The following is a 26638-nucleotide window of genomic DNA, read 5'->3' as shown; positions in this document are numbered from 1 at the left end:
ATATATACAATGGAATATTACTCAGCCATAAAAAGAAACGAAACTGAGTTACTTGTAATGAGGTAGACGGACCTGGAGTCTGTCATACAGAGTGAAGTTAAGTCACAAAGAGAAAAACAAATACCGTATGCTAACACATATATATGGAATCTAAAAAAAAAAAAAAGGTCATGAAGAACAGATCAGCTGGGTGGTCTGTCACCACCTAGAGGGGTGGGATAGGGAGGGTGGGAGGGAGACGCAAGAGGGAGGAGATATGGTAACATATGTATATGTATAACTGATTCACTTTGTTGTAAAGCAGAAACTAACACACCACTGTAAAGCAATTATCCTCCAATAAAGATGTTAAAAAAAAAAGATGTCATACACATATACAATGGAATATTACTCAGCCATAAAAAAGAACGGAGTAATGCCATTTGCAGCAACATGGATGGACCCAGAGATTATCATACTGACTGAAGTAAGTCAGACAGAGAACGACAAATAGCATATGATATCGCTTATACATGGAATCTAAAAAAAAGAGTACAAATAAAATCAGTTTTGTTGGAACATCTCTTTGTGATGTTATTTTCTCAGTAGCTTAGTCCCTTCTACAAAAGATGCCTTCAAGGAAAGCACATCTTCTTTTAGAAAAACAAAGCCCAGAACCTGTTAGCCCTAGAAGGAGAATCTTCTACATGGGGGAGGGGTGATGAGGCAATTAAGTCTGCCTTCCTTTCCCTGGGATCTGCCCTTCCGTAAGGCCACATCCCCATCTACCACGTCCACGTTGCTCTTAGACTTTAACACTTGTGCTCACGTTCAAACTAAACAACTTCTCATAGTTGTCTCTTTGCATAGCTGAAAACACGCTGGAAATTTTACAAAGAAAATAAAAGAATTTACCAATGAATGACAAAAAAATGAATAAACCCAAAACACCATGATTCTATTACACCTACCCAGCTCTTTAGGGAGTAGAGATGGAGCTCACACAAGTTAAACCACCTAGAACAAGAGGGTGGCATCCTACTCCCTGGATCCACCCCAGCTTTCTCCAAGCTTCCTTTTCTGTTCTTGAGAGGGAGAGAGAGAGAGAGAGAGGTTTCAAAGTGTTTCAATTAACCTCTGAGTTATAAGAACGGCTTCCACATAGGCCTCAGAACATCAACAAAAGTATTTATTTTATTTCTATTGGCTCCTCTGAGGGGATAATAAATAAAATGTAGAATCACGGTTCCTGCTCTAAGAAGCTTACCATTTCCAGTGGGAATATCCAGCAAATGCCTGTAATTCTCGTTGGAGCCCCAAGAAGGAAGTATGGAAATGTTCTCCATTTATCACTGGGCTCATGGTTGGACGGTCTGTCTCCTGATCACTGCTTCCTCGACTCATACCTGACCCTTAACAAACCAGGTGTAGTGGCATCTCTTCCACGAAGCCTTCTCTGATCCCCTGCTCCAAATCATAGGATTCCTTTTCTTCTGAACTCCCCACATATACTGCACTTTTCTTGGGAGACATTTCACAGTTTAATAAAACGATTCCTCACTGGGGGAAAGAATGGGGGGGACACACCCTCTGAGAAGCATAAAATCATAGTGACAAGAACAATAAATACCCTGTATTGAGAACTTATAACCTGGAATAATATAAGTAAGTCTTTTCACAGTATCTCACTTAGTGATAACATCATATATGCCTCAAAATGATTATGTAACTCATCAAAATCACACAGAGAGAAGGTCCCATGTTTGAACTCCTGTCTGTTTTATTTATTCCAAAGGCCCTGCGCTTTGAATCACCAATTCCTCCTGAGAGTTTTCCAACGCCTCCCCAGACCTCCTCTCCTTCCACCCCTCCAGCCTAGGCTGTGGCCAGCACGTCAGGTCTGTACACTCTTTGTCAACCAGTGGGTCCCTGGGCTTGGCGGCAGGGGGCTGCTTTCTGCTCAGATGCTGAGCTGAAACAAGACGGAAGACCACGTTTAGATCCTATTCATCTGCCTTGTCCCTTCTGCTGCTGGGTTTGTACCCCTGCAGGGAGAACCTCTTTTCATCTATCTGCCACCTTCCACATACACCAGCCCTGTGGAGTCTAGAACAATGTCTCACTCCTATCATTTCTGTATGAGTTTTTTAACTCACATTTTCGAGTATGGGAAAGAACACAGAATAAACAGATTATGGAAGTGAAAATAATGTCAAGTGCATGTGATTAACGTTTACTAGGGAAAGAGAGGCTTCCTGGAGGAGGTGATATTTTTCATTTCTTTTGTCTGGGAGGATCTTGACTTAGGAGAGATGAAGAAGATGGCAGCCTAGTTGGGGAGGATTGCATAATGGTCTGATGTAAGACATTTCTCGATGTTGATGAGAAATGATGGTGCTGGTAGAGTTCCTGTGACCATAGAACAGATGAGCAAGAACATTTAATTCTGGGAATTTCTGTTTTCCATCCCAGGGATTATTCCTTGGGCCATTATCGCTTCAGTGGTTGAAGGTACTGGCTAAAAATAGGCTACTAATGTTTTCCTTAGAATTACAGCGCACGTCAGAAGAGACTAATGACCCAACGCCGCACTGTTTTCTTTTCGTTTCAGTTTGGCCTCAAACAAATAAACCTGATAAATATTATCAGAGTCACATATGCTCATTAAGGGTTATAGTCAAGTGGCTATGTTTGTTTTACTGTGTAATAGATGATGAAACCATGGTGATGAGTGGAGTAAGCTGGGGTGGTTTTCATATTTTCCCATCTTAACACTGGAGACTGGCTCATTGTTTTTTTTTCACTGGCTTGTATTAGAAATAGAACAGCTTACTAAAACGCTTATTCATTTTGACATGTCTTAATGCAGTCCACACTCACATCTTCCAATCTACTTCAGTGATACGTGATAGATGTTTGAAAGTGGTCCTTAAATATAGCGTTGAATGGGAAATAAGTACTTCCAGGGCGTGGACAACCAGTGTAAAAGCTTTCTGTTAAGAATTAGTATTCTTTATTAACTTATTAATTATCCATAACCGAGGATTTTGTTGTTAATCATTCTATGGGTTAGAGAACAAAATTTGGCTCATGCTATATAAAACTTATGTTCTAAAAAGTCAAGATATACTGTACTGGCTTACTGTCCTTTTTCTTTTTTAAGATTTCAGGCCAGTAAAAGAAAATAAGCACTGCAATTATTTCCTAATGCAAATACTACACATTTTCCTATCAGACCCTTACGGCCTTCATATTTTTAAGGAGACTGTGAAAAACGATGTCTTCTCATTCCTCCATATATTCGTTCCAAAATGGTAAAATTGTACCTGTAATCTGGCTGTCTGTAAAGTGTCCTGTCCCCTTCTTGTTCTAATTCATTATTCTGTCAACAGAGTGGTCTTTCTAAAATACAATCTGATCACGTCCCTCTCCAGGTGAAAACCTTCAGTGGTTCACTATTAACGTAATCCAAGCCCCTTGCAGGACATATATGACTATCCATATCATTGCCTCTTTTAGCTCCTTTTAAATTTCTCTCACTCTGGTATTATTCCCTTCCTATGTAATTCACAGTCATCCTGAACTCTGTGTGTGCTAAAACTTGCAAACTTTTGCCCTGCAGCCTACAAATAACCTCCCACTTAATGTTCCGGTTAAATTGTTTTCATTACAACTCCACTCAAATGCAACTTCTATGACTTTTTTTTCACCTTTACCCCCAAACATCTAGTCATTCCCTTCTCTGTGCTCCTCTAATACATTCTTCAGGCATTCATATTTCCATCACCCTGCATTTTCATTACGTTTTCATGTCTACTTTCCCCCAGCCACACCTCTACACCCCCTGCTGAGGATTTTGTCTTTTCTGTAAGTAAAAGCTCAACACTGATACAACTGCTGGCCCCAAGCAGGTCCTCCATAAATGTCCACTTACGGCACAATTAAATGAATGAATCACAAACCGCCCCTCATGAGGAAGAAACACACCCAGAGCATATGCCTTTTAATGCCCTGATGCTAGTTGCTGTTCCAGACAGGAGTTCCAGACCAAAGCCAGAGACATGGTTCTGAAAAGCGTCCAGGGAGCTTTAGTTTCTAGTTAAAACCACGTGTGCCCGAGAGCATCAGGGGTGATTACTTGAATGACGCCCACCTCCCAACTTTGTCCACATTAAAGTGGCGTGAACACATACACTGTCTTCTTTGAAAAAGTTCCTTTGAGTCTCTGCTGAGAAGTATTCATTTAGAAGAAAGGGTGATTAGCATGTCACCAACCAGACAGCAGGAACTGTATGTTCAGCAGCCACTTCCAGGGGGATTCAGGCCTGTGGTTAATTTCCAAACAGATTTCAGGGACCTGATTTGGGAGGTGAGGTATGATCTTCTGGGGAAGGCTGCATAAGGCCAGAGAAAATGGTGTCACACTTGACATTGATAAGGGTTCCACCAACATCATCCAAATCGTCTCTGCAGTTATACACTCAATGCCATTTTAAAATGGTAACCATCAGAATATAGTTATAGAAACACAGAATGACACAGATGAAAACCTTAGAGATAAATTTGTCATACCTTTTATTATTCAGATGTGGACATGATAGTTTAGAAACAAGTTCTATCTGCATAAACTACATGGGATATGGAGGAAAAATTTAGGTGAAAATAATACATAGAGGCGGCAATTTGATGGAGTGGACAGGCCACAGGTTCTGGGGTCAGATCATCCTGGGTTCATCTCTTACCACCTGTCTGGCCACAGGCAAGTTACTAAACCTCTTCAAGCCTCAGTGTCTTCAACTGTAAAAAGTACATCCTGCTATTTACTTCACAGGGTTGTGGTAATGACTAGAGATTCTACACATGGAGCATCTAGCCCAGTGCCTGAAAAAAACAGATGTCCTCAATAACGGATGGATTATTGCAGTGGAGATGGGGGAATGTGTATCATACCTGGGACGGACTTTTGCCATAAAGATACACAACATCCAAATCTTCTTAGTATTTTGGAGGAACCATGGGGGAAAGAGGAAGGCTCACCTTCCACTATGGAGGTTCTACGGGAGGGTCCCTGTGTGTGCGGGGGGGAGGAGAGGGGGCAGTGGACACGTGGTAGAACTCAACCAATCAGAACCTCTGCCTGGGGCTCTGAATCTGGAAGTGACCGGCCGCTGGGGCACTGCCCAGCACCCTCACCAGTCTCCTGCCCTGACCGCATCCTGTAGGAGGACTGGCTATCCGGACCCCTTTGGTTCCTACCTATGCTCTGAGTCTGACATTTCCGGGAGCTCTCTGATCTCCTCCAGCAAATCCCTCATTTGTTTGGGTTAAATCAACTTGATTTCTATTTCTGACTAGTAAGACTCTCACTATCGATACAATTCCGATAGAGGCAGACCGATTCTTACCAATCTATTTATCGCCTGCTGTTAACACACTTTGCACCATATCATTTCCTCAGTTATAACCACGGCTTAATTTTCTGTGTTCATGGAGGGAGGAAGAGTAGTCTACAAAAGTGAGAAATTGGGAGATTAGGATTGACATATACACTCTACTATATAAAAAATAGATAACTAATAAGGACCTACTATATAGCACAGGGAACGCTGCTCACTATTCTATAATGACCTATATGGGAAAACAAACTAAAAAAGAGTGGATATATGTACAGGTATATGTATAACTGGTTCACTTTGGTGTACAGCAGAAACTAACACAACATTGTAAATCACCTACACTCCAATAAAAATTAATTAAAAAATTGAGAAACTGTGAATGAACCACAAAGTTTGAGTCACAAAATGAAGTCATTATATATACAAACCTAGGCTGAGAGCATCTCTGTATACTCTGAGTTCAAGGGTCTGATCGAAATGGCAGTGAGAGTGGAAAGGAGAAGTCCCAAATATACAGTCTCACTGAGTGAGAGCCAGTTACAAAAGAAATGGTCATCTAGCGCAGACATCGCTTTGCGCTAAGTAACCAGTGATTCTCCAATGTTTCTAAGTTGGAGGTAAATATACGACAGATGTGTTGGTGCCAGAAACAATAAAAACAGCTCCTTAAATCGCCAAGGAGAGGGGGGGTGAGAAGGTAACACAATACAGGATAAATCAGGAGGGGGTGGGCAGGACTGTCTGTTATGGTTGAGGGTAGCAAGGGGGTGATGTGGTCGGTAGCAGTAAACAAGCTTGCGGGGAGGAAGTCGTGGACCACAAGCATCAACCAAAGCAGAAAACTGCCCTGAACCCCACCCTGAAGGAAAAAGATACACAACTAGAGGAACACAAGAGGGATAAAATGTTAACAGAAACTCACATGGGGCAATGACATTAAAGCACATACAAATAAATTTAATAAAACATAGGGAGGGAAATAATGACTCAGTATCCTGTGCTGAGTTCCCTGGTGGCGGTGGTTCTCAGCATCTAGGGTACATTGGAATGATCTGAGTTAAAAATGCAGATTCCTGGGCCTCTTGTCCAATAGGGGCTGCTATAGTGCTTTTTGTCGGGGGCCTTGGATGTGTATTTTCAACCGGTTCAGAAGTGCTTCTAGTGCAGGTAGCATTACTTGCTCCAATCGCAGATAAGCCCGGAAAGTTTTCTTAGTTTCAATAGGTACAATGTCAGGTTCATATTGTCCTGGGGTCGGGGGGCAAGGCTGCCTTTACATCCAAGATCAGGACTGCCACCCAGCTGCACCCTCACAGATTGCCACGTGGGTGGGCTTACCCCACTGATCCTTGGAGGCAATGCTGCCTCTCCCGTGGGCTGGAGTGCAGCATCAAACCCAACAGGATTATTCTCGAGCTTTAAGAACTAATGGATTTGCCTTGCTAGGTTTTGAACCTGTTTGGGACCTGTCAGCCACTTCTTCTTTCTAATTTCTCCCTTTTGAAATGGGAATGTCTATCTTCTTCCTGTCCCACTGATGTATTGTGGATGCATGTAACTTGTCTGGTTTCACACGTTCACACTGGAAAAGAATTTTTTCTTTTTTTTTTTTTTTTTGGCCTCACCACACGGCATGTGGGATCTTAGTTCGCTCTCTGACCAGGGATGGAACCTGCGCCCCCTGCATTGGAAGTGCAGAGTCTTAACCACTGGACCACCAGGGAAGTCCCTGGAGAAGAATTTTGCCTCAAGATGAATTGTGCCTGGAGTCTCACCTGTACCTGGTTTAGGTGACATTTAGGTGAGACTTTGGGCATTAGACTTTTAGAGTGGATGCTGGAAGGAGGTAAGACTTTGGGGGCTATTGGGGTGGAAAGAATGTATTTTGCATGTGAAAAGGTTGTGATTTTGAGGAGCTGGGGCAGAATATTACAGACGGAATGTTTATGTCCCCCTGAAATTCATGTGTTAAAGCCCTAACACCCAATGTGATGGTATGTGGAGACGGGGCCTTTGGGAGGTAGTTAGGGTTACATGAGATCATGAGGATGAGGCCCTTATGGTGGGATTAGTGCCCTTGTTAAGAAGAGACACCAGGGCTTCCCTGGTGGCACAGTGGTTGAGGATCCGCCTGCTGATGCAGGGACACGGGTTCGTGCCCCAGTCCGGGAAGATCCCACACGCCGTGGAGCGGCTGGGCCCGTGAGTCATGGTCGCTGAGTCTGTGCGTCCGGAGCCTGTGCTCTGCAGTGGGAGAGGCCACACACTGAGAGGCCCGCGTACCACAAAAAAAAAAAAAAAAAAAAAGAAGAGACACCAGAGCGCTAGTTCTCTCCCTCTCTTCCTCTCCCTCTCTCTCTCTCTCTCTCTCTCTCTCTCTCTCTCTCTTCCATGTGAGGACACAATGAGAAAACAGCCATCTACAAGCCAGGAAGAAGAACTTCACCAGAACCTGTCCATCTTGATCTCAGAACTGTGAGAAATAAATTTCTGTTGTTTACCATAAATTGCCATCTCTCTCTCTCTCTCTCTCTCTCTCTCTCTTCCATGTGAGGACACAATGAGAAAACAGCCATCTACAAGCCAGGAAGAAGAACTTCACCAGAACCTGTCCATCTTGATCTCAGAACTGTGAGAAATAAATTTCTGTTGTTTACCATAAATTGCCATCCAGTCTATGGTATTTTCATATGGCAGCTCAAGCAGACTAAGACACATACCTAGGAAATGGTTGAGTTGGGATTTGAACCCAGAAGTCTGATTTGAGGACTTTTCCCTCGACCAACGACACTAGACTTTCAATAACCCTTTTTGCCAAAAGATATCTAGGAAGCAAGCCTTTGCTTTTCTTAGAGTATGTTTCAGTCGCCAACGTTTCCTTTATACCAAGGGACAGAGAACAGTGTGACTTGATTGAAGGTTCCAGGTGCTAGGATTTATTCTTCCTTCTGTAGCTAAGCGGCGGGACAGAAACTCCCCCACCCTTCCCCTCACGAAGCTGTGTAGACAGGCCACCAAGGGAAGGAGCAACTGAATCTCTCACTACAGGACTCGACCATGTCACCAACACCTGTGCTGAAATGAAGTTTCACCAGAGGCAGCCTGACCCCCAAGGGGACCTCACAGCTGCTGTGAATCCAGGAGGGCCCACGAATGACGCATACTCCAAGCAACGCATCAGACCACTGTGCACTGACCTTCTGTGGTCTGCTAAGTAGAGAGCACTTGGAGAAAACACAAATATATATTTAGGTATAAAGGTAAAGCATTTTGCAACAGCATTCCTGGTCTTTAGATTAACAAGTACAATATATCAGGTTCACAGGTATTTGGGGGCCAGATGTGCATCTTGGTAAAGAGTTGGTGCACGGTTATAGGGTGGTGTGATGAACATCTTGGAAGATGTTCATTGAGTATTTATTGAGTGAATGAATGAGATGAAAGTCTCTGTGACAAGAGCTGAGCTATCCCTGCTTGTGCCAGGATGTGGCAGTCCCCTGACAGGAGTCAAAGGAGCCTGGAGAGTGAGCACTGCCTGACTTGCCCCCTGGCCGACCTCTCGGTGACACTTGGGCTGGAGGGCAAAGAGAAAGGTGTTGCCGCCAATCAGGGCCACGGCGTGCATCCACGTGCAGCGCAGGGGTGCACCTGGGAGCTGAGGACCAGCCGGCGTGCCACGTGCCGGCCGTGTGCCCTGGCTCAGCTGCCTGAGTCCGAAGAGGGGTGCTTTCTAGTCGGCCTGCCAAGAGCTGGGAGCCTTTGGTAATTCACACAAAGACACAGTAGGGCCATCCAGAACCCTGTCAATAACCCAGGGGAGTGCAGACCAGCAATCCAGGCGGGAGCAGAAAGAACTTGAGCCTCAGGATGGCTGAGGTTTAAGGGTCAAGTGGCCGGCCCATCAGGCTGCAGAGTTAGCCTTTAGAGCACAGAAGGACAGCAGCCAGATCCAACATTAAAACTTCCCACCGAGGCAGGAGTTGGTGGCACTGAGTAGGAGTTCACTGGTCACTTTAATGCACTCTGGCCCTACATAATTTGGAGAGAAAAGCAAACACTGAGGGAACCAGAGAAACAAGACAAAGGAGAGTAACCTTGTCTTATTTCTTTATCAAAAACAACATGCTGATTGGAAGGGGTGGTTTCCATTTCTGGTCAGAGTAGCAGCTTCATAAGTTTGGGTCCTCCCCCCGCGTCCCCCATCAACCCTAAGCATCTTGTCACCAAAGCAGCCCTCCTTCCTTTATTCCTTTTCCCATGGGCACAGATGGACCCAGGGAAAATGAGCACATGCAAGTTATGAATTTGCAAAGACTCATGACAGACTTTAAATAATCTACCCCAAGGGAAAACTAAGAGGATGGAAACATTTGCAAGGACGTTGCCATTCTTTCTAGTAGTAGCGTTCGGCCCGGTCCCCTCAACCTCGTAGCTTCATTCTCCGGGAGACAGATCAGCAGCTCCCTTCTGCAGATGGTCTATTGCGTTTGCTGTTATTAGCGACATTGCAACCTGTTCCCTTTTCTCTCCCTCCCAGCAGCAGCCAGAGTATCGACCAGTCGGCCCTTGAAAGAGGAAAGCTGTTCCAGGCATGAGTCTGCGGGGGGTTGTCTGTGCGTCCAGGCCTCCGCCTCATATTCACTCCATCCTTATGGGGGCAGGAGGTGGAAACGTTGCTAGACAGTCTGTTTCTGAAAAGGATCAACCTGCTGCTGAAAGATTTATCGTTGGGGAACTGTGAGGCAGGAGAAGGCCTTTACTTGAGCCAAAATTGGTCATTCAGAGTTCATTCTGTAACCTGATCATTTATTTATATTTTACGCACCTTCTCCCGAGGAGAAGAGGATGCATGTGGGACCATGACCTCATTGGATGTAGCGTGGTTGAGTGACTATCTCACCGGACGGCCTGTTACAGACTTTCGTGTGCAGCTCCTTGGAACGTTGCTTTAACCCTTTGGGTTCTGTGTGAGCTCCAGTGAGCAGGGGAAGATCAGGTTTTGCCTTCTCTACCCAGATACACTACAAATGATGACGCACAGCCTTGGTTCCAGCAGACGCATGCTCTAGGCACAATTGTCTCTCTCCCCATCCACTCCTGAAAGAGGACATGGCTGGTGAGAAGTGACAGAAGGCCTGGAAAAACCGAAGACGGGTTGTGGGAAAGAAGACTCTTTTTGTAAATATTAATGGCCTGTGTTCTCGTGAGATCACACTCAGTGACATGAAACGTATCAACGGCTGGCAAAGGTAGTCACAACTTGGCACTGTTCTGGAAATCATAACACCACCTTCTCTGTCCACAAAGCTTTAGGCCTGTCAGAGTGTGCTTATCCCATTTCTACCCATGGGTATTTCTAGTCTTACTTCACGCAGGAGAGATAATGGAGGTCTAAGGAATGAGCTGCCCGAAGTCATTGGCCAGAGCTGGTAGGTGAGCTTGTTTTTGGATGCTAAGACCAGAGCTCTGTTCTTCAAGTCCCTAAAACCACCTCAGGAGGATACTGAGGGCAATCAGTATCCTCAGGAAGCAATCTTGGAAGAAGCTGCTTGCCATTCCCATTCACCCCCTCAAGGTTAGGGGGACCCCCTGGCCGGCTCCCTGACTCAAAATGACCCTCCTTCTCTGAGAAGAGCCATCAATTCATCGGGTGACCCCCTGCCCCCACGAATGAACCGTCCAACTCTGACCCTCAGCTAGCAGGCCCCCTAATCATGATTAGTTCACATCGGGAGGGACACCTCATCCTGGGTTGGCTATTTAGGTTGGAGCAAGGTGACACAGACTTGGGCTTCCACGGAACTTATTTAAGGCTGAGAAGGGAGTGTCCATAATCTCTTGTTGCTGAATCTCAGAAGCCACTCTTATCTCCCTGTGTCTCCAAGTCTCACTTGGGATTCTGCAAAAGCTTCCTCCTCTTCCTAGAGATTGCGTGGAAGACAGCGGAGGTTGGTTCAGTCAACACACATTCTCAACCAAGTCCTTCCTTGCATTCTTCTTGCTCTTGCATCTAAGGGGAGCTATACTGTGGAGTTCTGGTCAAGGAGATGTAGGCACCACTCCCTGGGCTGGATTATGGGATCCAAAATAAAAAGGCAAAGATGTGCCCTTCCCATTTCTGGCTGACTGGGAAGCAGATGTTATGCCTAGAGGGGCAGAAACCATCTGGAAAACAGCTTTTTACAAAAGCTGCACAGCGGAAGGATCACTGAATCAGGATATCGGCCCTGGAAAGCCTACTGTAGACTTATAACATATATAGAAAGGAAAATACAACTATTAGTTTACTACCTTGTGAGTTGGGTATTCTGATATCTGCAAAAAGAAGCAGCAGCTTCTTGAGCTTAGAACTAACAGAACCTTGCGATCCCTTTTAAACACAGCAAACTGACTTAAATGATCTGAATATCTCAACTGTGACACTGGGACCAAGGAAGCCATCCATACGTAGAGATCCAGTGGAACACACTGTGTATTTAAGAAGGATGGCCCCTGAGATGCCTGCTTCTACATTTTCATTCCTTTACAGATTGGAACTCAATGAAGGTATCCTGGTCAGGCTTCTTTGGGCTATTTGAAAAGAAATGTATAAAAAACCCTGGGTAAAAAAGGTTATTGCGAATATAGAAGAAATGTGGAATGATCTGGAAAATTGACCAGACACTATCTGGTCAGTTTACATTCCATCTACTGCCCATTCATTCATTCATGGATTTATTCATCTTGCAACTAATGTTTATTGACCACAAATAGTAATGCCAGGTTCACAGATCCACGGTAAATATGATTTATCCCCTTTCAGAAAACTTTAACGTCTAGATCTGAAGGCAGATGATCCAGCAATTACTTCCTAAAAAGTCTGATGAGCATCTGGGTAGTTGGAATCTGCGTATGTTTCATAGAAAAATGGAAAAATAGCTCAGCACGGCTCAGGACAAAAACTTCGAGCCCACATCATCACCTTCTCTCTTTTTTTTTTTTTTTGGCTCACCTAGCATTTGCGCTTTCCCAAGAAAAGATTTGAGAAGATTGGTTTGAGACCAGTCAGCATGAAACGTCAGTCCTGGAAGGTGACTGGATTCCCTCTTGCCCAGTCATGGTGGCTGTTTCTGGAGTGTTTACGTGACTTTGCCAGGGCTGCTCTGGCTGCCGTAACAAAATACCACAGCCTGTGTGGCTTCAACAACAGAAACGTCTTTTCTCACAGTTCTGAACATTAGAAGTCCCAGATCAAGGTCCGGCAGGTTAAAAAGCCCACATCATCACCTTCTCTCTTTTTTTTTTTTTTTTGGCTCACCTAGCATTTGCGCTTTCCCAAGAAAAGATTTGAGAAGATTGGTTTGAGACCAGTCAGCATGAAACGTCAGTCCTGGAAGGTGACTGGATTCCCTCTTGCCCAGTCATGGTGGCTGTTTCTGGAGTGTTTACGTGACTTTGCCAGGGCTGCTCTGGCTGCCGTAACAAAATACCACAGCCTGTGTGGCTTCAACAACAGAAACGTCTTTTCTCACAGTTCTGAACATTAGAAGTCCCAGATCAAGGTCCGGCAGGTTAAAATTCTGGTGAGAACTCTCTCTCTGATTTGCAGACAGATGCCTTTTTGCTGTGGTCTTACATGGTGGAGAGAGAAAGCACTGGTATCTCTCCTTCTTCTTATAAAGGCACCAACCTTGTCAGATTAGGGCCCTACCCCATGACCTCATTTAACCTTTTTCACTTCCTCTCAGGCTCTACCTCCAAATACAGTCACATGGGGTGTTAGGGCTCTAATGTATGAGTATTAGGGGTGGGGGGACAGAAACATTCAGTCCATAACAATGACTGATTCTTCCTCCTGGAGAACATTCTTTATGGACATTACCACAAGATCAGGAAGAAAGTTAGGGCCACGTGGCTCTCTAGGTACTATGGACTTTTCCTTCACACATTTCAATAGGAAAGGATGTGCTTCCCTGGTGGGCGGACACAAATAAACCACCTGGAGGGCACAGTCCTCAGGGTCTCTTCCCTGCAGAGCATCCAGCTTATCCACGTTAAGGAGATGCCACATATGGCCAACAGGTATTTCAAATGATGTGTCCTGACGTGCCAGGACATGCATGGCAAACCATGGAGAGTCACTGCTGGCCGGGGGGCTGGGTGTAGGGGGTGGATTAAGGAGAGGGGCACCCCGTGGAATACAAAACATGCCTGAGGAGCTACACTTGAGTCTCACACACATAAATAAAAGCCAGGGTTTGCAAGGTGGTTCTCTAATTGAGCTCAGGGTCAGAGATTCGCATGCTCGTTTGACAGGAGAGGAAACCAAAAAGAAGTGATACACCGAAGTCATGGGAAGAGTCTGTGATAACAACAGAGTTTCCCACATGGCCCAGACCACTGCAGCCACTACCAGGACGCATGTACCAGAGGCCTCGCCCAGGGGAGGCTTTGATCCAAGGACAAACCTTCCGTCCTGATGTAACTCTCTGATGGTTCAGTCTTGATTTTAGCAGTGTTAGCTGCTGCTCCAGGGTCCTCTCCAGAAGTTTTCCTCTATATTAAAGACAACACACCTGGAAAAGAGAGAGCGCTTTCAACAATAAGATTCAGATTGGCATAGAGACCAAGAGTCCGCAGGGAAGGATAGTAAAAAAGTCAGAATTGCATGTTTCCTCCTCTGTTCCCAATGAGATTTATGTCAAATATTTTTAATATTTGACAAAAGCAATCCAAAGAATTATTTTGTTTTTCAGGATGCCTTGAAATGTCATTAAAATTCACCTACAAGCGCACAGATACAACATACCACCTGTCTGCAGTGTTAGATCAAATGAGAAAACAGAGCCCTGGGCCTCCTGAATAGGAAGACACTTGACCTGCTACAGGCAGGGTAGGGTGTGGGGAGGAGATGCTGTTGCTTATCTTAGCATTTCTGTTCTCCCACCAACCTGCGGCAAGCAATCTATTTTCAGCTTGACACCAATCAGGAGATGGCTCTGCTAAAATATCCCCCCTGTTAATACAATGAGACATATCCCTGGAAAAGCGGAGAACACCAACATGGGCCTGAGCGCTCAGATGAGAGGAAGTCATTCCTGGGCCAACATGGGAAACGCAACAGTCATTTTACAGAACACAATTGAGAAAGCAAACCTGCAGGAGGAAGTTTCTAGAAGGTCATCTGGTGACAAGTACAGAATGTCTACCGCAGTGCAAACTCTTTGGTTGAGTGATTTCATTCCTCTGTATTTACCCTAAAGATATTTTTCCATCCTTCTTTTTTTTTGGGTCGTGCTGAGCAGCTTGCGGGGATCTTAATTCCCTGACCAGGAATTGAACCCGGGCCCTCGGCAGTGAAAGTGCCAAGTCCTAACCACTGGACTGCCAGGGAATTCCCTCCTAAAGATATTTTTTAAACGTATAGGAAAGGATGCTTATTGTTCAGAGACAGTCCTTCACAGTTCTCTCGGGCTCCTGCACACCTTACTGGGTATGCCAAGAATGCAAAATCCTTACCACTCTTTACCCAGGCCATTTCTCAGACTTGCGCTTAAAACAAGTGACCTTGAAGGATGAGGTAATGTCTCCTCCCGGGGCAAAGAGCGGGCTTGCTTACTGCTTACCCAGCAGAAGTAGATTCCCTAAGCTCGATATTCCTCAGCTGTAATGCCAACCCACCACAAGCACAGCATCCATCTGGGTCCATGAAATCACTGCTGTGGGGTCTGGGGGCCAATGGAACCAATGGAACCAATGCCATGCTGATACTCCTGCTGTCTGTTGTGCTGTAGGTAATAAAGTCCCTTGTCTCTGATCTAGGAGTCTTGTGTCATCTGCCAGCATCCACAAGACAGCAACAAGCTTACTTCTGAGCTGGTAAGTAGGGTAAAATCAAATTCCAAACTTGACACTTAAGACAGTATTGTTTAGTAAAAAACAATGAAACTAAATGGCACCAAGGAAAAACTGATGAGGTTAATTATGGTACATATGTACCCAAAGTATGATGCAGGCATTTAAAATGACTTCAAGTTGCATATTGATTGACATGGAAATAATATAACAATTTATTTTTGAGTGAAAAAAAACACTTGAGGCATCATGCTAAGTGAAATAATCGAGACAGAGAAAATCAAATTCTGCATGTATCACCTATATGTGGATTCTAAAAAAAAAAAAAAAAAAAAACTCACAGAAACAGAGAGTAGAAAAGTAGTTGCAGGAGCTGGGAGTTGGTGGGAAATAGGGAGAGGTTGGTACGAGTGCAGAAACTTTCAGCTACAAGATGAATAAGGTCTGAGGATCTAACGTAAAACATGGTGACTATGGTTGACAGTACTGTATCATGTCCTCACACGCAAAAAAAGATAAATATGTGAGGTGATGGGTGTGTTCATTACCTAGATGGGGGGAGCGCTTGCACAATGTATATGTGTACCAAATCTCCACAACGTACACTTTAAATATCTTATAATTTTATATGTCAATTATCCCTCAGTAAAGCTGAAATTAAAAAAGACGATCTGCCACCACTATGAATTATACCAGAATTCATCCACAAAGTCTGAGAGTCGGCCCTCAGTCTTGCTGACTCATGGCTACGTGGATCCTTTTAAAATCTCTTAGGTGCCTCCCTTCCAGCTCTGGCTCGATCTAGGTCCTCCCCAGCATCTTCCTGGAGATTACAATCGTCTTTGAACTGGTCTCTGTCTCCATTCCACATCTCCCTACCCCATCTGTAACTCTGCTGCCACATTAATTTTTCTTTAAAAAAAAAAAAAGCCCACAAATCAGAGCATGTCACTTAAAAAAATTTTTTTTATTGTGGTTCAAGTCACATAATATAAAACATACTATTTTAACCATATATAACTGTACAGTTCAGTGCATGTCCTTCTTTTGCTTCAAATACTTCAGGGCCTCCCAACTACTGACAAAAAGTCCCCCGTCATCTGCTCCTGCTGGCCTCACCGAGTTTCTTTGATGTTGTCCCCCTCGCTCGGCCCCCCAGATTCATTCCTTTTGATTCCTTGCCCCTTCTTTATGGAATGCCCCACCCCGACCCTGTTAGGCAAACGCTTATTTCAAGATTCAGCTCCTCCGGGGAAGTGTGTCAGAACTGCCTCCCCAAGTTGAAATCCCTCCTCCTTGGAGTCCCAACGAGATCATATGCAAATTCATCAAAACACTTACCAGGGGTTTCCCTGGTGGCGCAGTGGTTAAGAATCCGCCTGCCAATGCAGGGGACACGAGTTCGAGCCCTGCTCCGGGATAATCCCACGTGCTGCGGAGCAATGAAGCGCGTGCGCCACAACTACTGAGCCTGCGCTCTAGAGCCCGTGCTCCGCAACAAGAGAAGCCACCGCAATGAAAAGCCCGTGCACCGCAATGAAGAGTAGCCCCCGCTCACCGCAACTAGAGAAAGCCCGCTCGCAGCAACGAAGACCGAACGCAGTCAAAAAAAAAAAAAAAACAAAAAACCAAAACTTACCATCCTGTGTCCTATCTTTCTCTCCTATTGGCTTGTGAGCTCTCTGAGGGCAGAGACCACATCTTATTTATATTTATATCATCCACATCTAGTCTACTCTGGGCACAAAAAGACTATTTATACATAAACGAAAAAAATACAGTGGAAACTTCAGAGCCCGAGTTCACTCATACTATCAAATCTTAATTCTGAAAAGTTCTAAGTTGAGGACCCCACCTGATGCACTCACTGTGCTGCCATCAATATTTTGCTGCCCAGAAAGGAATAACGCAGGTGATTCCTACCTGCAAAGAATGTTGCTCTGGAAATATTTGTTTCTGTCTGACACAGGGTGGTCCCCTCTGCTGCCATTAGAGGGAGAACGAACACCTTGGCAAAGTCCACATCCCTGGGACAAAAGCCATGGGGAAAAACTGACCCTGTAATGGCTTACTATGCGTCATGAGATTATCTTAGGAACTGAGCATACTAAGATGCTTTAAGCCTTTTCAATAATTTATTATTAATGAAAACATTCAAAGACAGAAACAAATGGCAATCCGGGCAGATCAAAGCAGGTATGGGAAATAAAACAAGCAAAAGCCTTCAAACAGGGCTTCCCTGGTGGCGCAGCGGTTGAGAGTCCGCCTGCCGATGCAGGGGACACGGGTTCGTGCCCCGGTCCGGGAAGATCCCACATGCCGCGGAGCGGCTGGGCCCGTGAGCCATGGCCGCCGGGCCTGCGCGTCCGGAGCCTGTGCTCCGCAACGGGAGAGGCCACAACAGTGAGAGGCCCGCGTACCATAAAAAAAACAAAAAACAAAAGCCTTCAGACAGAATGAGGATGTGAGCCTGAAACTTGACAGCAGGTTTCTAGATTCCATTGAAAACGTATCATTTGGGACTGGACTCTAAAACACGGACCAAATGTAAGTTTGAACTATATTTCTTCAGGATGACCCCTTATCTGAAGCAGAGCATCACATAACAGTGCTTCCCAAAAGGTTTCGAAACATCAAGACAGATCCTGTGATAGGCCTTGATAAGCCATTTCTAGCACGAGGATTTTTGCCGAGAAAGGCTCTGCAACAGCCAGTGGCATTGACAGAGCTCCCTCTTAAGTCAGGAGCAGGACAAGCCATCCTGACACCCACGTTGCCCTGAGCTGGCCTCTTAGCTGGTTAGAGCAGGAGCTGGAAGGAAGGCATAACAGAGGGGCTGCTGGAAGGGACTGGGTCTCTGGGGGGTGGCCCAGGACCCACAGGGCTACAAGCAGGCCACCAGAGAGGCTCACGAGGTGAGCTTTAAACTCCCTTAGGCCTCCGTATTGGCAGCGCTTAAAGTAGGAGTCTTCCCACGACCTGCGGCGGGTCTATGGCAGCCAGCCCTTGAAGATGGAGCACCAGCAGCCTTCTTGCTACTTGAGGTTTTGCTTCTGAAAACGCTTTTGCTCACCCCGCGTTGGATTCCTCCATCTTGGTTTACTCAACATTGAGTCCTGAATCCTCACTCTAACTTTAGCAAGCACAGCCTTTTGTCTTATGATCAGCATGACTTCTTTTCCCACAAGCCCTGGAGGACTTTGCTTGGTTATCTGAAGTCTCTTTTGGCCGCAGGAGCTGCCCCTCACCTCTGAGGTGGTCTCATCAAGGTTGGAACCTAGTTAAGTCTGGACTCCACACTGCATCAGTTCCTCAGCTACCCAGAGCTAGAAGCACCCTCCGAACCACATATACAGAAGTAGCATATTTCACTGATGGTGAGTAACGGTGCTACCGCAGTCTGAGCTCAGCCAGGACAACAGGAGGAGACTGGCCTTGAAGCACTTGTCACAGCTGACATGGCAAGCTCAGTGCCCTTCTTTGATCCAGAGTTACGGGCACATGAAGAGGATGGTTCCGTTTGTGACCTAGTCTGTGAGTGCTGTAAATGATTTGTTGTACAAGGGTTTATTTCATAAACATGTCAGAGATATTTAGATTATCTTACCCTATGTCGTTCATTCTAGTTTCACAAAAGTAGGTAAATAAGACTCAGAGATGGGGACAGAAAGAGGAATTTGTTCCAACCCTTATCAGGTCCATTGTTCACAGAAAAGCGTGTGTTTCACTTGGAAATTCCCTAGTGTAATGAAGGAGGAAAAAGAATGGGTGGGTTATGGAGAAATCTACTGAAATTATTAAAATCACGCTCCACAGATTAGAAATAAACATCGTATCCATTTTTTCAGTCGTAGGCTCTATACTAAGGAAGAAAAAGTGGGGGAGTGTCTTTTTGTGGTTATTTCATGTATTTCTAGATGACAAATCACTTGGTTTTTATTTCCAGAAATTCCCATCATTTGGGAAAAGTTATTCAAAGCCGCATAGCCAGAATTTATACAAGTATATCGTCGACTTCATTTTGATTGAGGGTGGGGATGTATGAGATCGGGAAACGGGGAGGAGGCTATTTTACTTTAATTGCTTGGGTGGGAGCGGATCTGGTTATCAGTTTCCTATGAGATGCGCTCCGTGCTGAGGGGTTCTGTGCTTGTCGTCCTCATTCAGTGGAGATTCTGCGCTTCTCTCGTGACTTACACATGAACTTGGTGACTTAACAATAACACTTTGTGATCCAATCTCAACTTGCTCTTTTCCATCTGTGGCAAGGATAACATCGCCGGCTCTGGGGGGCCTGGCAGCACCTTTTCCCTGCCAGTGAGACTGAGCTCTGACCCATGCTGAAGCAGCAGCTACAGGAGGGAGAGCACAGGACTCGACAGTAACAGGAGAGGTTGCCCAGGGCATGTCCATTTTCACCCCATTTGGGCAACATGTAGCTTGTCTGAGTAACTCCTAAGTTGTGCTCCACGGACATGGAGCTTTGAGAAGGATATGCTCGGTCACGTCCAGGGTCATGGGATGGTAAGCACCAAACTTTCCAAAGATGGCAGAAGGGAAGTACTACCAGATCTGATGGATCCACAAGTTCATTTTTCTAGATAACAGATAAGGAGCTAAGTTAAACATCTCTGGTCTGGTTGAAACAGCCTGTAGAACAGTTTCATATGTTTCCTCTCCAGTTGTTCCTTCAGAAACTTTTTCAGCCAAACCATGGATCTCTTTCCAACATAGAGCATTCACACTGCTCTGTGGTTAAGTTAAACTTTTGACCACTCCTTAACAAAGTCCTTAACTTTTGAAGGGGTGAAAGAGGACAATCCATTACCAGTAAGAAAATATTCCTATCACAGGATCACTAATGGATGTCCAGAGGATGATGCAGAACGGTGTTGCTTGTTTATTAGTTTGTTTTCAATTTTTCCATTAATGCAGAATCCTCCTGTGAGGCCTTTCTCTCCTGTTCTCTCTTCAGAGTCTTTGTGTTCTGCTTCCTTCTTGCCAGAACCCTGCCTCCCAAGTAGTTGTCCAATTTACTTTTCCACCTGTAAAGTCTCCATCAAAAATTCAGGGTCCTATTCGTCTTTTAGGTTCTTCAAAATTAAAACGCATATGATAAACCTTTGTCTTGTTAATACTACCCACTTCTTATTGCATGACCTTGATGTTCTCTGCAAATAGATCTCTATTCTCTATTCTCTGACTAAAAAGAAAGAAAAGTTTCTGAGTAAGAGGGTGGTGGAAAAGGAAAGGAAAAGGGAAAGGAAAGGAAAAGAAAGGAAAGGAAAGGACAGGAAAGAAGGAGCGAAGAGAAAAAAGGAAAGAAAAGAAAAAGGGGAGTGACAATAGGGGGAAAACTCTGTTCTGTGACATTTGAAACTAGGCCATTACCGTGACTAAATTCTTACAATTCTTTTGATTTTCAGCCACTGTTTTTTTTCAGTCATAGTATCTGCAAATTCGTGATGTTGAGCTAATATAAATAACTTTTCTCTTTCATTTTTTATTCTTTATTTTAAAATGAAGGATTCAATCTCTGATAGTAGCTGCACAGATTATCTGATTCTATATCAGTTCTTTCAAAAGGGTGTAATATGTCTTTCAGAAGTAGAATTGACAAATTCCTGAAACTTAAATCTACCAAAACACAAAAGTGTTTTTTTAATTTTATCTCCTGTGTTTTAATGTAAATATAGAATACTTTAAAAGAAACACCATATGCAGCTCAATTAATATGATTCATAGTGTTGTCATTAGAAATTGGCCAATAATCATGTTGAGGTGAAACAATCTTTACTTTGAAAATTACCGAACATTGTTCTACTTTTTAACAATAGTAATGTATCTCTGACTCTTTTCTCAGAGTAATTGATGAGGGTAAGACTAAAATAAATAAATTCATGAAAAAAGGAAAAAGAGAAAGAAAAGAAGGAACAATGATAAAAGAATGCAAATACAATGGCCACATGGGCTCATACAGCCACACACATAAAAATTTGGCTTGAAGTCCCCGGTCAGCCAAAGCAAAGAAAGGGAGATATGGTCTTGTTATTAGGTAAGAAGAAATGTACTAGTTCCTCAGGGAAGCAAATGTATTTTTCTTGCATTAATTTCACAAGGAACTCATGCTGGTGGGGTCTCATCTGGGAAACACTGAGAGATAAGTTCTACAGGCAACGATGCCACACAGAGTCCCCCTTAAAAATCGAGGGTACAGCATTAAAACACAACCTAATTTAGGCAATTTTTAAACCCACGTGTGAAGCTTTCTGTCCGCCAGCTTGAGTGAAGGCACTCATGGAGTGCTTAACCTTTAGACACTCTTGTTGAGACTAGATCACAGGCGGTTTACTATTGCCTTTTCAGTGCGGGCGTCAAAGGCCAGCAATGTGATGAGATAGTTGAAAGCAGATCCATTGTCTAGACCAGAGAAACTCAACCAACCACATTCGGGGCTCTTACCGCCAACCACATCCGGCTCTCCGGCAGCTGTTCTGCTCTTCCATGGCTGCCCCACTCCCCCCGGAGTTAGGCCCTAGGGGTAAATACGGACACAACTTCTCATAGGAAGTTATTTCCAGCATACAAAGGATTGAGTATGCGCCTTCCGCAAACATGGAAGAGCATATTCTTGGGACCTATGCAGTTGGGATCATCCGTGTGGAGTTGCAGAGACTGAGATCGGAACAGCTCTAGGGGACAAAGCATCCTCACCCAGTGCTGCATGCCACTGATGATGTTTTACAAAGTGAGCTTTGTCATGCAGGGTGACTGGGTCCCAACCAGAGGGGGCCAAGTGCCTATGACATTTGAGGCACTTTCCTAGGCTGGGCTTTCCTCATCCCCTCCCCAGAATCTGGGTCTCAGAGCCTACCCTCTCACTGGTCAGCACAGCCAACACTGACGTCCCCACAAAGATCAGATATACTTCTGATTTCAGGATGTAATACAGTGTTTAAAATCAAGTTTAAATTTTAGTAAGTTCCCATCTGTTTCCCTTCATATACTGTCCTTTTGACCTAAATGGGGATTTTTGCACACCAAAAGACCTTCCCAACCAAGAACTAGATAAGCAAGATCCATGTTTACTCAAACATAGTGAGACAAATCTTTTTCAATCTATGGATGGTTCACTGAAAGGAAATGAATAGGGAAGTTAATAAGACATTTCAATATCCTCACGACAACAAGAAATACTACATAAAATATGAAAACCTTTCTGAGAATTCCTAAAACCACTTGTTTGATTTGACATTTAGTGGGCTGAGAGACATTGCTTCAAGGTGAAGGAAAAACAGATGCTCTGGACAAGTCCAGGAAATCTCTCCTGGTCCTAATCAGGATAGATCAGCTTCATGTAAATGTGATCTAAACCTGGCATTTGACATCTCTCCAAAGGATCAAAATACTGAACAGCATAAAACGTTGCTGGGTTTGGCTTCACTTATTTTTAACTTCTATCCTGATGCTTTGGAATGGCTTCTAGATCATCTAGATGCACATGCCCTGCCAGAAAGAATGAAGAGAACGGACACACGCTAAGGATCGCATATAACCAGAATGAGCTGTACTAGACTATTGATATATGCAAATAATATTTCCCCATATTTATCCTATAGAGTGCCATTTAACATTATTAAATTTTGTATGCAAATGCATTTGGAAAGGAGTGATCTGTTTAATTTAACACAGCTCTCAAGGAGAACAACACACAAACATTTTCCCCTACAAATTGGCTCCAGGTAAGGCATGAAAGCGTATCCTACTGTTCAGGCTTCCAGAGACAATTCCGGAGACACATTCTTAAAAGTGGAGAAAAAAAATTGATGTCAAAAAGCTATCTAATTGGAGCCTAATATTGAAGTAAACCATGCATTAGTTGCATTGGAAAAAGTAAAAATCAATGAAGAACATCTCCATCTCATTAGGAAGCTGATTTGGGAGGCGACACGGTCTTGCTCAGTGGGCAGAGGAGCTTGGTGACAGCCTGCACTTGGCCAGTCAACACTATATTTATATCTGCTAAAAACATCTCTCACTTCTGGGTACACAAACCGAAATACTTGAAAATGAAACAAGTGTAATACGTACGTGTGGGAATAATTCAAATAATTAAGAACTGGGTACAATTTGAAATCGTATAACTTAGAATAAAAACTTGTGGAAATTTCCAGCAAAGGTGCCATAGATGCTTAAAGTATAATCCCTTTGGTTTGGTCAGTTTCTTCTTGACCATTATTAGAAGGGGAGGAAGCTGGAAATACACTCATCTCCAGATGATCCTCCTGGAAACCTGCCTAAAAGGGCGACATGTAGATTTGAAAATAAACAGGCTGAGGCCGATTAGGGTAGAAAAGTTTCCAGGAGCTGATCTGTGACATTTCTATCTAACAAGAACATTGAACTCTGCCATGTTCCTTATCGAAAGTCAACCTGGAGCTATTGTGTGATCTGCCCAGGAAGGGCCAAGTCACCCACCTATTTCCCATCGAAAAGCATGCTATTTTCATTACATTGATGGTGGACTTTTCAACTTAGAACTCCTCAGCAGTCATGCAAGTGTGCTGCCACCCAAGCAAAACTCACTATTTTCTTGAGTGCTGCTGTTGTTGTTATTGTTGTTATAGTTGTGTGTCTTTGTGTATCTGTACGTGTGCGTGTGTGTGTGTGTGTGTGTGTGTGTGTGTGTGTGTGTGTATGTCTTTGAAGGAATCCACATGGTAGGGGCTGGGAATTCTTGGGGAGGAGTCTATTGAACTGGGTGTCACTCAACTTGAAAGATCTGGAGACACCAACTGGCCACTTGAGGAAAGAGGACGGCAAGCACCCAGCTCGGTTCTATCTTAGGTTTGATTGTATTTGAAGCAAGTATAGAAGAGCTGGAGTCTTCTGAGTCCTCCCCTGCCTCTTCAGCAATAAAAGGTGGGAGAAGAAGGCCATCCTAGCAGAAGCCGAGGCCAGGGAGTGGAATGACTGATAACAAAGAAGAAAAGAAAGAGACAGACGACAGGGTCCTGGAGGCACCATGGAGTCCTCAGTGAGGGACCTCTTGGTCACAATTCATCTTCTTTGGAGGGCAGGGAGGGGTGCTGTGTATGAACGCATCTGCCTTCAGAGTTTTCACTTGGAGAGCACCAGTATGTAGACAAGAAGTTCAGCCTTTGAAAAAGAGTTAACTTGGCCTTGGTAAACTATTTCAGTTTGAAGCCATTCAAGATTTTTTTTTTTTGGCCTCGCTTCGTGGCTTGCGGGATCTCAGTTCACCCCAGGGATTGAACACGGGCCACGGCAGTGAAAGCCTGGAATCCTAACCACTAGGCCACCAGGGAACTTCCGCCATTCAAGGTTTTTCAAGTATTTCTAAATACTTTTTCACTATGTAATTGAAAGTGACCTGATATGGGGGACGTGGGGAGAACTCACATCCATTTACAGTAAATCCGGATAGCGGTATTTCCTAATATCATCTGTGTGTACATAGTATTTTTCCCTTCTAAGAGAGCATCCAAATCTTCCAAGAATAAACATTCACCTTCAAAAATCCTTAGGGTAAGTTAATACTTTTCAGATGTGCCAGCTCAGATGTCATATCACCATTGATATGTGTGTGACTGCTGCTGAACACTCACTGAAACACATATATATGTGTGCGAACTGATGTATTAAAGTTCTGGAGGAGAAGCAGTGTGCTAGGATGGTAGGATATACGTAATGAAATATAATACTGAAAATTTCATTTAAAAAAAGAGAAAGGAATTCCCTGGTGGTCTAGTGGTTAGGACTCTGTGCTTCCACTGCAGGGGGCACAGGTTCCACCCCTGGTCGGGGAACTAAGATAGATCCCACATGCCACACGGCATGGCCAAAAAAAATTAAAATACAAAAAGGGAAAATATGTAGAGGCATGGGAAAGATTGGAAGAAGAACAAATGGAAGGAGACACTCCAAACTTCTCCAAGTTGATGTACCATATATTTGTAATGTTTCTCTTTAAAATAAGTATTTTTAGCGCCACTAAAGCTCAGTCCTCTGAATTTCCAACATCTTTTAGATTCATGGGGCATTTGAAAGTATTTACAGTATCTGGAAAGCCTGTGTATTGGGCAAGACTTTCTCTGGTTTCAAACAGTATTGTCTGGGCCTGGAAGCAAAATGAAGTATCCTTCTGATGGCACTAATGGGACCCTCCTTTCAAATACTGATGTCATTATGTACAATGACGGCTGCAAGAATAAATTTATATGGGTACAAAAGACTGACATGAACACAAAATCTATGTATCTCAAGTCTCAGCTTGAGAAATAGCCAAGACCACTATGAGAAACAACCTTTGAAGTGGGGAGTGCAGATGAGGTGCTATGCCCTTTTGTGGGTAGTTGTTTTTCCGCACCACACGAAGGGCTCAGAATCTAATGGTTATCACTGGCCGTTGAGCAATGGAACATCAAAGGTTTCTGAGGGAGTAGAGTTACTGCCAGATTTGACACTAAATCTGTTTGTGGGTCATATTCCAGTGTGAGTGACATGAATAATAGAATGATGGAGAAAGTTATCCATTAAATGTTGCGTTAGTGATCTATCTTGCAACTACCTTGGAACACAATCACGGGTGGCAATTCTTTTAAAAATTATAGCCGTGTTGGTAATTTCATGTGTAGAAGGAATGGCATGACTATAACAAATAGATAAACTACAAAAACTATTTTCTGTTTCACATTCAGACTTGTGCAATGTCACAGTACATAAGGACCTCCAAGACATCCATGGGGTTGCTTTGTAGAAGCAAACTAGCCTAAGGGTATGTCTGTACTTTGCCAAACACAGAATGAGAAAGCATTAGCCATTTTTTTGCGATCTTCAAAATGGCAATGGAGGCTTCACTGGCTAAAGGAGAAGAGGCTGTCTTGCTGCATACTGGATAGGATAAAAGCTCAGGCATTCCTGCTGTTATTCTTTATTCTACCAAGAAACTGCAAATGAACTTGATGCTCTATAGAAGCAAGAAGAGATATAACAATTATAAACACATGCACATACAATCAGAGCCCTAGAATACATAAAACAAAAACTGACATAACTAAAGGGAAGAATATACAATTCATCAATAATGGTTGGAGACTTTGATACAACACTTTCAATAATGGTTACAACAACTACAAAGAAGAATAATGAGAATATAGAAGATTTCAATAACACTGTAAACTGACTAGATCTAACAGACAACTATAGACATCACCCAGCAACAGCAGAACACATATTATTCTCATTAGCCAGACTTATCAAGAAAAAAAGGGAGAAGACTCAAATCAATAGAATTAGAAATGAAAAAGGAGAAGCAACAACTGACACTGCAGAAATACAAAGGATCATGAGAGATTACTACAAGCAACAATATGCCAATAAAATGGACAACCTGGAAGAAATGGACA

At 43.8% G+C, this 26638-nt stretch overlaps 1 protein-coding gene across 11 annotated transcripts in view; it reads right to left on the bottom strand.

The window, feature by feature from the left end:
* SUGCT (succinyl-CoA:glutarate-CoA transferase) overlaps positions 1-26638 on the bottom strand; it is an 806218-nt gene that overhangs the window by 5114 nt on the left and 774466 nt on the right. For 7 of the 11 annotated variants that reach the window (XR_008617466.1, XR_008617468.1, XR_008617464.1 and 4 more), the window contains 3 exons: positions 5385-5486; positions 1247-1539; positions 951-1064 (listed from right to left, as the gene is read on the bottom strand). Coding sequence is in view for 3 of the 11 variants with exons in the window: in XM_055085092.1 (XP_054941067.1) it covers positions 5451-5486 (36 nt within the window). In the remaining 8 variants the exon portion in view is untranslated. Of the gene's footprint in view, positions 1-950; positions 1065-1246; positions 1540-4595; positions 5487-12664; positions 13931-26638 lie in introns of those variants that run through there. The other 4 variants (XM_055085093.1, XM_055085095.1, XR_008617465.1 and 1 more) reach the window with 3 other exon arrangements.

This window comes from Physeter macrocephalus, chromosome 5 (assembly GCF_002837175.3).
Source record: "Physeter macrocephalus isolate SW-GA chromosome 5, ASM283717v5, whole genome shotgun sequence".
Classification (NCBI taxonomy): domain Eukaryota; kingdom Metazoa; phylum Chordata; class Mammalia; order Artiodactyla; family Physeteridae; genus Physeter; species Physeter macrocephalus.
This window is presented reverse-complemented; position numbering and strand designations above follow the sequence as displayed.